At 41.0% G+C, this 13010-nt stretch overlaps 1 protein-coding gene across 3 annotated transcripts in view; it reads right to left on the reverse strand.

Annotated features, from left to right (window-relative positions):
- The window catches only part of DTNBP1 (dystrobrevin binding protein 1), a 179153-nt gene that overhangs the window by 82832 nt on the left and 83311 nt on the right, over positions 1–13010 (reverse strand). For all 3 annotated transcript variants that reach the window (XM_084619860.1, XM_084619859.1, XM_084619861.1), the window contains one exon: positions 9223–9245. In XM_084619860.1, coding sequence (XP_084475986.1) covers positions 9223–9245 — 23 coding nt within the window. The remainder of the gene's footprint in view (positions 1–9222; positions 9246–13010) is intronic.

Here is a 13010-nt window from a genome sequence, read left to right on the forward strand (position 1 = left end):
GATAAATTGGAGAGAGTCCAGCGAAGGGCAACAAAAATGATTAGGGGACTGGAACACATGAGTTATGAGGAGAGGCTGAGGGAGCTGGGATTGTTTAGCCTGCAGAAGAGAAGAATGAGGGGGGATTTGATAGCTGCTTTCAACTACCTGAAAGGGGGTTCCAAAGAGGATGGCTCTAGACTGTTCTCAATGGTAGCAGATGACAGAACGAGGAGTAATGGTCTCAAGTTGCAGTGGGGGAGGTTTAGATTGGATATTAGGAAAAACTTTTTCACTAAGAGGGTGGTGAAACACTGGAATGTGTTACCTAGGGAGGTGGTAGAATCTCCTTCCTTAGAGGTTTTTAAGGTCAGGCTTGACAAAGCCCTGGCTGGGATGATTTAACTGGGAATTGGTCCTGCTTTGAGCAGGGGGTTGGACTAGATGACCTTCTGGGGTCCCTTCCAACCCTGATATTCTATGATTCTATGATTCTATGAACAGCAACTCAGTCTGCTCAATATCATTCCAGGGGTTGGAACTCTCTCCTGCTTGACATTGGCAACAGACTCCCAACCTTGCTCTTGCTCCCTCCCTGTTCTTGGTCATGCTCCAATTCTGCTCTGGACTCCTGATTCTGGCTCTGACCCCTAGGCCCAGCTGCCACAGCTCCAACCACAAGGCACAATCACTCCATCACAGTTTCTGACAAATTATATGGTATTACTGTAACTCGCTTCATTTATTTGAAGGTAATACCTTCAATAAGTTGGAAATGCTAGTGGATTCATTGACTTATCAATATTGCAAAAAATATGATCAAAACTTAGTTCAAGTCCCTTTGTTATGATATCTGGTAAACTATGGAAAATCTCCATCATAGATTTATGAATTGTTGCTCCGTACTTTGATGAAAAATAAGAATTTGTTGTTCTGATTAAACTCTTTATCTTGGCTATAAGAATGTTTACTGATTAGGACTTTCATAACATTTATATTCTTCTTTAATGACCTTAACAGAAGGGCATTTAGAAATAGGTTCCTGAGCATAAGCATGTGGAGAGTCACTGCTTTCAAGTGCTCACCTCCAGAGCTGTATGCAAATGCCGTGGTTGTCTAGAAGGGTGCAGTTTTAAAAACAGATTTGAGACAGCAGTGAGGCTTGTTCCATCTGTTGCTTCATGAACTGGATCCCTGTTCTCTTATTCTTGCCAACAACTAGTGTTTTCTTCTTCTTAAACATGCAGTCACATTAGTCTATACATTGAATTCATATTTCCTGTGCTTGGGTGTTTTGACCCTCTGAATACAGCTTACCTGAATTCCTAGAGGCACAAGTTTGCTTTGTGTAAAAACCGATCAATTCTGTACAATTCATACAGGCTTCAGGAACTGATTACCTGTCGTGAACTTTTGGTGGCAAGTTAGTTCGAGTATCGGCAGAAAAATTAGGCCCCAGTTTTAGTACAAACTTTAAGGAAGCCATCAGCATTTACAATGAATTGTGTCGAGTATTTTCATTATTTCTTTTACCAGTTCATTTTCTAAGGAAAATTAAATCTTGTTTTTAAATATAAATTTTATTTATAGGTATCAGAAGCACACACAAAAACAAGAGCAACATGTTACTAAAAAGCATAAACACAGAGCTTAAAAACCTTTTAAATTACTGTGTTCTTTTTCAACAATTATCTCTCCACTCTTGGACACTCCATGAGCTTGTAATCTTTAGCAAGCAGTATCAATCTCGGTAGGCATGCACTTTTACCCATACATAATATGCTCTAGACAGGAGTATAGCTCACAACTGCTCTTCAATTCTTTGACTGCTAAAACAAAAACCTTGGATATACTAGTGGTGCCCCTTATCAACTTCTGTTAGTTTTTGGTCTTTGTTTACCTAGCTTAAAATTTTTACCATTTGACACCCTCCCACACCACCCAACGAACAAAAAACAAACTGTCTTGTACCTCGCATAGTTACAATTGAGTTCTGACAACTGACACCCCGTTGGGATGTTCCTCTCTTTCTTCATAACCCACTAATGCAGATACATTTTGTCTTCTTCTGGATTATTTTGGTCTGAAAATAGCAAACAATGGGTATGTCTACACTGGAAACTTCAAAGCACTGCTGCAGGAACACTCCCGCGGCAGCACTTTGAAGTGTGAGTGTGGTCGCGCATGAGTGCTGGGAGAGAGCTCTCCCAGTGCTCCTGGTAATCCACTTCTACGAGGGGATTAGCTCCAAGCGCTCGGAGCCTGTCTACACTAACAGTTTCAACCGCTCAGACTTGCTGCACTCAGGGGGGTGATTTTTCACACCCCTGAGCCAGCAAATTAGAGCGCTATAAAATGTAAATGAAGACATACCCAATGTCAGAAAGCTTTTAAACCCCTGTAAATTGTGGCCACACTGCCCATTTAAAATTAAAAAAATACAGTTCACTCCTTTTATAAGAATCACATTTGTCCTAGATTATTTGATTCTTATAAGTGGCTGATTCTTACAAGTGCACCATAGGTTACTATAGGAATGATTTTGTCCCAGTGGTTTTGATCACTATAGGCAGTTGATTCTTACAATCAGTGATTCTTATAAATGGAGTGGACTGCACAAAGTGTATGTGTGAAGGGCACAGTATGGAGAGATAGTCTATACCTCTTTCCTTCACTGCCATGACCCAGAGAAAAACCTGAGAGAGCTGCCTCAAATTCCTGTACATTGAAGAGGACTATTAGTGCCCAGTCAACCAATTCAATCATCAAGTATCTGGGGCCATCAATATAAAAGTGTGCAGTGATGCTCAAAGTCAATGGTAAGCACCCAAAGTAGTACATCAAAAGCTTATTAGAGGCTTTAGCGCAAAAGCAATGTACAAAGCTTGGTCCCAGGCCCTGCTAGGAATGCACAGGGCACATTCAGCACAGTCTTCTCAGCATCAAGATGGTCTCCAAAGGAGACCTGTCAATATAATAAAGCAGAGTCCTAGATATACCTATTGTGTGTATAATTTATTTTCTCCCAATACCAAATGTGGTTTTGGGAAGTCAAGTAGGTTAATGGTTTGGTTCAGATGAATTACTGGAACCATTTTGTGGATGAATTTTGGGTGCGGTCTTGGCACCACCTTGGTCCTATGGATTGTTGATTATGGAGGTTTGGCCAAAAGCACCTGAAGCTCACCCACTCATTCTTCCGGCTGAAGCGACCATGACTAGTGGCTTGTCAACACAGAGCACGGCAAGCAGGGTGTGAATCTACAGCCACTAGCTTGCCGTACACTAATTGCCTGTGTGGACCCTACTACCATGCACTAGAAGTTCCACAGCACACTTTGACATACTCGCAGTACAGAACTTTTAGGGTGCAGCAGCATGTCCACATGGCCAGTTTGTGCACCACAAGCTAATGTGCTGTAGATTCACACCCTTGCTTGTCACGCACTAATTCTCTGTGTAGAAAAGCTCTAGGAAGTTTGTCTTCAGAGTGAAGTGGTTCAAGGAGATTTCTGAAAGAGGGGCTTGATGAATCTCAGAAGGACTCTATTGAGGTCCATGGCCGGAAGAGACTTGTGGGTAAATATGTAGGAGCCCTCTAAGAAACATCTATACCATACAGTGAGAAAAGACTGAGCAGGACTACAAAGGCAGGTAACTAGGTGAAATTGCTGGAGACATATTTTGATTTAGAGCTGAGCAAAAAAACTGGCCCGTTTGAAGTGCTGTAGTTTGTCCAGAATCTTTGATATCGAGGCTTGGACTGGACCACAGCCCTTAGTGGGCTGCCCATATTGAAAGCTATTTACACTCTGTAAAGAAAGAGTGCATTCTCTGGTAGATATTTTCCTGCTTTGTATCAGGATTTTCTAGAGCTGTACGGAACAGTTCTTGTCCACTGCACTTAGCCACCCAACAGCTACACTAAAAGGTGGAGTGACTTTGGATCTGCATGGAGTATCTGGTAGTGATGCTGAGATCACATCCAATCAGACTGGGAACTGGATGGGTGGCTAAATAGACCTCTATAGTACATCCATCAGCCACAGTGCTCTCTGCCACTACAAAGCTACCAGAATGACCATGGCTTTGTCTCTATTTATTTTGGAAATCATCCTGGGAAATGGGAATTGGCGGGAAGGCATACAGCAAACTTTTGTTCCATTGTAGGAAGAAAGCATTTGGTAGCAACCGTGGACTCAGACCTCCTCTGGAACAAAAGTTTGACATTTTTGGATTGTTCTCAATGCCAAATAAGTCTACTGGGGGGGATTCACCCTGATGGAATGTGACTTTCATGATGGATCTGTGCAAGGACCATTTGTGACTGGTCATTGACTGTCTGCTCAGGAAGTCTGCTAAATTGTTGCTTACTCCAGTGAGGTGAAGGGCCATCAATGTCACCCCATTCTGATGGCACCAAATTCCAGAATGATTCCCAGGCAGAGGGGCAAGGAACAGACATTCCCTTTCTTATGTAGCGCATGACTGTCGTGTAGTCCAGGAACATCTACTTTATCAAGTTTTGGAGAACAGGTAGGAACAACATACTGGTAACTCTGATGGCTACAAGCTCTTGGACATTAATTTGTAGCTTCACGTAGCTTGGAGACCAGGTTCCTTGGATCTGTAGATAGTTCAAGTGATCTCCCCAACTTGTCCCTGACACATCTATGATTAGTGTCTTTGTCAGGAAGGGAAGTGAAAAAAGGGAATGCCTTTATGCATGGTTGGGAGTTCTAACCACCAAATCAGTTCAGCAGTGATGTGACTTGGTACTAGGATCTTCTGTCTACTGGGTGTTTACCAGAGAATTGATTCTGAGCCAAAGTTGAAGGGGCCACAGATAAAGTCTACCAAGTGACATGTATGTATATGCCAACACATTAGGTCATGCTAGACTGCAAAGTATGTTCATACCATTATAGGTAGCTCTGATGTCAACTGAAGTAAGAGTCCTTGTACCTGGAATCTGTCGTTAGGAAAATATGCTCCTTTTGATTTGGAGTCAATCCAAATTCTTCTGAACTTCACCATCTGAAATGGGGTGAGTACATTTTTATAGTTCACTGAGAGGGCTAGTCAGATAAATAGAAACAGAGTGCTGCCCTAGCTCACCAATATCGCCATTGTGACCTGTCTCCGATCAGCCAGTCACTCAAGTAGAGGTAGATGTGAATGCTTTATCTCCTCAGGTGCAGTACTATCCTGTGTGGCTTTTCATGGAGACCGTCGGTGCCATGGAGAATCCGAATGGCAACACCTTGTACTGAAAGTGATTGGATCCCACCACAAATTGCAAATACTTCCCATGGGCTATGTGGACCACTATATGAAAATATGCATCCTGGAACTCGAGAGCCACAAACCAGTCTTGAGCCTGAAGAGATGGAATGATGGAGACAAGAGCTGCCATCCTGAATCTGAAGGGTGCATATATTTGTTTAGTCTCCTCTGATCTAGGATAGGAAGAAGACCCCCTTTTTTCTTTGGGATAAGGAAGTACCATGAGTAGAAATCTCTTCACCTGTACTCCTGTGGAACCCTTTACAACTCTTAGATGAAACAATGAAGCCACTTCTTTTCATAACAGACTTTTGTGTAAGAAGAGTACCTGAACAGGGACAGGGAAGGGATAATGATAGGTGATTATATCCAACATCCATTTGTCCAAGGTGACAACAGATCACATCCAACAGAACAAGACATGGTGGCTTCCAATGGTAGGTGCTGGCTCCTGATCGGCTCGGATGTGGCTCCTGCAATTCCTGTCAAATCTGCCATCTGGCTGATGGGGCACTGTTTGTGACAGAGGAGGTGGATGAAAGACATCTCCTCTGATACTACAACGTTGTTGGTAAGCCAGTTGTTTGCCCTGGGAGTAATGATGTACCCATTAGCTCTGTTGGGGCTGATATTTATAGCGCTTCTTGTAGGAGGACAGTGTATAGATTCCTAGGGATCTCAGGGTGGCCCTCAAGTCCTTTATGGAATAGTGTGCTTCATCAGCCCTTGAGCTGAATAGCTGCAACCCCTTGAATGGGAGGTACATTGTGCCTCCCTTGGTTTCCTCAAAGTACCCTCAATTTTGATGCGGTTTTCTTCCCTGCCTTCCTCTCTCATTGGACTCCATTGGTGTCTGCCTAAAGGAACACTTGCTAAAGAATACTCCTGGGGTTCCTTGGAGGTTGATCTTGATGTCTCCTCCAAGTCTGAAACGATGCACATTGGCTGCTCGAGCAGGTGTAGTTTGATCTGTATGTCCCATGCCTTGAGAGTTCTTGATGAGACGGTTTATGCATCTCACACTTATCATGGAAATGACTTCCCCTAGACAGAAAAAGCATCAACTATGCCCCTTGACCAGGGGGATGAGCATGTTGCATGTCAGGCAGGCCTTAAACCTGGAAGGCAAGGGGGGGAAGAAGGTGGAAGGGAGTCTTACCTGTTGTCTCTTGCCCCCCCCACCCTTTTTTTTGAATGCCCAAATTAAAAAATTGGCACAAATAAGTCAGTAAAGAAAGATTTCTTAAAAAAAACCAAAACAAAACAAAAAAACCTAGTGTGGAAAGTAAGTTTGAAGCTCAAGAAAAATATCAGTTGAACACCTGTCAGGTTGCATATCAATTCGATAAGAGGAAACTGAGAGAAGGCTGCAGCCACTCCATCCTTTATGCCCTCACATAAGAGGGCACAAGAAGGTACAGAACATATGCATAGTCCAACAGACACCCAAAACAAATCCAATTTTGCACACTACGCACACATCCACCTACTGTGGGATTGACACTGACACATATTTGAAGAAAAATGTTTCACCCAACACTGGCACATATTCGAAGAAAAATATTTCATCCCTGGTTATATTTGAGTTAGTTCAGGGTTTATTTTACTATTGAAAAATATCATTTACATCATTTATGACATTTATATACCACCACTTTCAAAATATAAAAAGTTTGTTTTACAAACTGATCGTCAAAGTAACTCTGTTTTACAGATGGGAAAGCAAAGTAGTAAAGTGATGTATCCAGGGCTGCACAGCAAGTCACTGGAAAAAAGCTTAGAACCTTCCGGAACTCAGAATTCTTTCCTCCATGGTATTCTGTTTTACATGGGCATGTTAGCGTTGGTTTGGAAATAAATTCTTACCCCTTGCCTAGAACAAACTATATACTGATGAAAATTATTATACAAAGGATAAAAAGTACAATACCACTCGTACTGCTTGTATGCCTCAAAATAAAATGAGGGAATAATACATATACTGATATAGACAGCAAGATTACATAAAGTTTGCCAAAAGGCATTTACAGCTGTTGAAGACATAACAGAAGCTGATCTTGGCCTGGCTTCCATAGCATGAATGAGGATTCACAGAAACAGGGATAAAGACACTTTTTGCTATTTCAATGACCAAATCAAAATTAATCTAGCTGTACTAGCTATTCAAGTAAAAGTTTGTTTTTCCTTATCTACAGTAAACATTAACTAAGAAAAATATTTAAGAATCATGCCTCTTTGTATCAAAATGAAAAATTATTCAAAGTTCATTTGTTGTGCCTGCATCTGCCTTTTCATTAGGTCCATATGGCAAACTAGTCTGAAGAGTAAAGTAATAAATGCAACTGCAAATATGAATGTCTCTCAATTCAATCAGTTAAATCATTTGCACTCTATGCACCTGAAAGCACCAGAGACCTCCAGAGACCAAATGGTCAAGCTAAGCAAGCAGCTACAGGCAACTCTTGAGTTTCACAGACTGACTCCAGAAGTCACTAAGGCAGGGATCCCCAATGCAAAGGTGCCCGCCAGGCAGTTGTGTGCGCCCGCAGGACACCGCACCACCAAAGAACCGCCTGCCGAAATGACACCGAGAAGCATTGCCGTTTCTCAGCGGCATTTCGGTGGGGACACTTCTTGCCACTACCGCTTCTCGGAGGCATTTCGGCGGCAGGGTGTCTGGCACCTGCCACAGTCATCTGGGAATAGGAATATGCTATTCCCACAGAAAGGTTGGGGACCACTGCACTAAGGTATCAACACAAATAAGGAGGATTGCATTTTTCAGCTTATAAAGGAACACTTAGTACCATAAAACTAACTGCACTACCTTGGAACAGAATCAACTTTGCATTGTCTGGCTATCTACTCAGTCTGTCTGTCAAACCAATTAAAAGAATTGTACTACAGAGCTGCAGACACAGGTGACACTGCATCTGATGAAGTGGGTTTTAGACCACGAAAGCTTATGCCCAAATAAACTGGTTAGTCTCTAAGGTGCCATAAGTACTCCTCGTTGTTTCTGCTGATACAGACTAACACGGCCACCACTCTGAAACCTTTACATAATCCGTCACTTACTGTCTGGTAATGTTAACTTGATTGTTTTTCTTTTTTTAGCATTATATAATAATAAAATAAGCTAATGAACCAAACAGGCAAATACAGTAAATTCTGTAGAAATTTTCAGCTATATTTTAAATTGCACAAGCTAACATGCATGAATCAAACTTCACTAATCTTTGTAATATACATGAGATGAAAAATCTCAACTCACACTTGTGTTTTACCTAGATCAAAAGGGTACAGCTAACTTTTAAACTGACCTCACATTTAAAATTCTTAAGTAACAAATTATAAATTTAAATATAAGGTTTATTAAAACCATGAACACCAAAATCCTCTGCCAACCCACTACCGTGGCAAAGCACTGTCACACTACATAAAATTCCCAACCCCTTTGTATTATGTTGGACTGACATATAGTACGTTCTTGCTTTAAAACAAACCCAAATGGGAGTAAGGAAGAAAAAATAAGCTGTCTAAAAAACCCACATATTCCTCTCTCTGAGATAGTATAATACAGTGCAAACTATCAGACTTCTGCATAGCTGTTTCTAGATAGTGCCCATGGCACATGTCAAAAACAATACAAGCTGAAAAAGACATAATGACTACCCTATGACCTGATGTCTTTCACTTCTAGATAATCCTTCAGGAGAGAGTTAGACCAGGTATGGGATCTTTGAAATTTAGCATTTCCCTCACAATACCCATAGAAGAAAGTCCCATCTGTATTTCTATAGCATTTACTACTATCCTAAAGATGTCAGTAGCAGAAACAGATAGTGACAGAGTAACAAAACACTGTTTGTGACATAAGATGAACAACATTATCCAATGTAAAATATTGAGAAAATCGCAACAACTTTAAAGTGTAGAATTAAAAAGAGAAGTTACCTTTGAAGGTTTCAAGTTCTTTCCTGTAGAAGAGAGAAAGCAGAATAGAACATCTCAGATTAAAAACAGATATGTTGCATAAATTCAAACTGCAACTGGGATTATCTATGATGATTTGCAATGGTTTAAAATGTATGAAAAGGTGAACTGAAGGATTTGATTATTGTGACATTTTTAGAAACTTGGTTAATGGAAACTTCTAGCTGCATGTACAGAGCTTGAAGAATTGCTTTCCTGGAGCAAGTAACTGATATCAACTTCTTTAGAACTGAGCTATCACATATTTCAAATATATATTACATATTTATATCTATTCTCACTGTTTCTAGATCATCTGGTTGCAAAGATAACATGAATATGAACTGAGCATTATCAATTAATAAATGAAGGCTTTTTAAATCCACTGACAGACACTAAGACATCCCTGCTGCCTCTCAGAGCTTTGTCAAGCTGTAGCAGAGTGAAAACTGACCACTGTCTTGTCAGTTTTCAGGACTGACATTCAAAACCCTATGGTTAGCAGTGAAAGACAAAAATCTGGTAAATTTTACTGTGCTACTTGAGCAAACTCCAGATGTAGCACAGCTTGATTTTGGAGTTATTTACCAGAGGAGGAGGATTCATATATGTGGAAGGAATAGTGACACCACAAAACTCTGCAACCTGAAAGAAGGAAGACAGGTAGAGCAGCAGACACACCCACTCATCCCTTCATACACATGCACTTTCCTTTCTGCCTGAAGGCATTACAGTGAGGTGAGCAAGAATAATTTAACATTTTTTCTTCCTTCTAGCACCTAGGGGAGAATTAAAGGGGTTGTGTCTTGGAATTATTATTTATGTAGGGTATTACAACACTAATTTAACCATAAATTCCTTTATTACATTCAAAGGCCAAATGGTATTTATACAATTGTTCTAAACATTCCTAAAAAAATCTAAATAATGAGCAATTTACTCCATCCAAACAGTAACAAAACATTTTTTAAGCATTTGATCAAGATACTTACATATGGGCTAAGCCCCAGGGTGCTTAGACTCATATTAGTCGGCTCCAACATGGTCAGGCATATATTAGCAATGAATCCTTTAAGAGTTTACTTTTTTATACCCTTTAACAAACAAGTGATGTCATTGACAATTACTGACTTCAGCTAAAAACCAATTTGAAACAGTTCATGCTTATTTCCAGTCTCAATCTAGGTAAGATTTATAATCTCCTTTCTCCCCACAGCCATTTTTCCTTATCTTTTCCACTCCTTCTTGCTGACCAATATTTTCTCCTTTGCACCTTGGTTCACATAGGCCCTAATTTTTGAGATAACATTGCTATGTGGGATGGAAAGAGCCATAATGGCTCATTTTAAGACAGATTCTCTTGTCATAATGAAAGCCCTCTGCAGTTACCCCTATTGGTCAGAGGCCTTCCTTTTAGAAACTTCCTTTTATTTCACTACTTATTCTTTGAACCAGACATCCACCCTACTTCATTCCTTCCAGCCTTACAAAGTCATTACTTTCAGGGCCTTTCTTTACAATACATTTCTTTAACCAAACTTAAGACAACTTTAATTCTCTAATTTTATATTTACTCTACAGAGTGAGTACTCAATTTGTCCATATCCAGCTCCACGTAATAGGTATATGATAAATTTGGAGACCGAAGCCAAGTCACGGTAGTAAGCTTATGTGGGGAAGGGGAAAGTTGAAGTTGTCACATGTGGTTTGTTATATCAAAGTTCTTTTCTGTGGCCAGTCACTTTTATTGTTCACCTATTTTTGCAGTTTAAGCCAAGATTCTGTTAAGACACTTGTAGATTATTATTTTTTAAATATTGGGCAATGTATAAGGCCCTTCTTAATTTGTGATACTGCAGAAATTGTGGATCCCGCAACATTCGGCTTCCACCACAATTTTGATTAGCTTCCTTTGCACAGTCCATAATTTTGCATACATTTTGAGGTTCGCAACACACACATTTCCACCCCCCCCCCCAATTAGTAGAGTAGAACCCTATTTATATGAGCGGATAGCAGCTTCAGCTCCTGCTGTCAGCCCCGCACACGGCAGGGCTCCTGCTGTCAGCCTCATGCATTAATGATTTTAAAACAGTTGCAGCAAAATGTCTGGTTATCAAAAAAAATTAGCAGGCATAACACAATACTTGAGTGTTTATATTGTTCCAGCAAATTTTTCTTAAAAACAAATTCCACCATTAATAAAGGTCCATTATTAATTTTCTGCAATTTTCCACCTCTTGTCCGCAACTCAGCCGCAATTAGACAATCATCCTGCAATTCAAGTAGAGCCTTAGCCATGTACTTATTCTTATTTAACTCTATAGTTCGACACTTTTCCAGAATTTACAGTTGTGATCTCAATTTCAACTCTAGTTCATCGATAACTTCTATTGTATCCGTCACAGGATGCAGAAAAGAGAGCATTTGATTCTTTATCCATCCCTCATGACAACTAATTAACTCAAATACCTACCTGTAAGATATGACACATTGAGAGATGGAGGTTTGCTTTAATCTCAAGGTCTCTTTCCCCTTGGATGGATTCCTGAAGCACAGCTCATCTTGCCTGTCTAGGGAAACCTGGAAGGTGGCAGTAGCGTAAGCTTGACATACTCCTGATTAAGGCTGTGAGTCTGTCACAGAGGTCACGGATTCTGAGAGTTTCCGGGACCTTCGCAGAAGCCGGTGTGGCTGGCCTGGGGGCCGACCGAGCAGCTTGGTCACCCTGGGCCAGCCGCACCAGCCACTGCCCCAACCCCAGCAGCAGCAGGAGATTGGGTGTGGGAGGAGGTTCAGGGCTGGGGCAAGGGCTTGGGCAGGAGGGGGGTGGTGGCTCTGGGTGGCACTTACCTGGGGGTCTCCCCAAAAGTGGTGACATGTCCCTTGGCTCCTAGGTGGAGATGTGGCCAGGTGGTTCTCCGCACTGCCTCCACCCGCAGGCACCGCCACCGCAGCTCCCATTGGCCGTGGTTCCAATGGGCAATGGGCAGAGGCATCACGCAGAACCCCCTGGCTGCACTTCTGTCTAGGAGTTAAAGGACATGTTGCCACTTCTAGAGAGCCTCACAGGTAAGGAGCCTGCCAGCCCCACATACACACCCCGCAGCAACAGTGGTCCTAGGCAGCACGCCACCCCATCTACCCTCCCAGAGCACCCAAGATTTAGTCAGAGGTATATAGTACAAGTCATGGACAGGTCACAGGCCGTGAATTTTTGTTTACTGCCCAAGACCTGTCCATTACTTTTACTAAAAATACCTGTGACTAAAATGTAGCCTTACTTCTGATAAGCACTCAGTAGGCTTTATTTTTTTTTTAATTTAAAATATAGATAAAATGTTCAGAGGCTAAATGCACACTTAAAATAGTATATTTGAGATGTGTAATTTTTTGGCAATGCAACTGGAATATCCTTTTTAAAGTTATGCAGTAGCTTTTAACTCAGATTCAAAAAGTAATACAAATAATTATTTTCTTACATTTGATGTAAGAGCTCAGTGTGAAATGTATATAGCTGCAGCATTAAAACATTGCGAGCAAGCATAAATTTTATTATTCAAGAACTACATTGCTAGGAAGCAAGACTGTATTGGTAGGACCTATCAAACTGATATTCTTGAGCTAAATTTCCAAAGATTTTCTTTATAGATAAGCTTATTATGTACATTAGGCAAGAGAACAGCTCACATCTTTAATGGGATATATCAGGCATCAGAGGAATAATGTTAAAACAATATTAAAACAGATTGCAGAAACACAATCTAATA

This window comes from Lepidochelys olivacea (assembly GCF_965140295.1).
Source record: "Lepidochelys olivacea isolate rLepOli2 genome assembly, chromosome: 2".
Classification (NCBI taxonomy): Eukaryota; Metazoa; Chordata; order Testudines; family Cheloniidae; genus Lepidochelys; species Lepidochelys olivacea.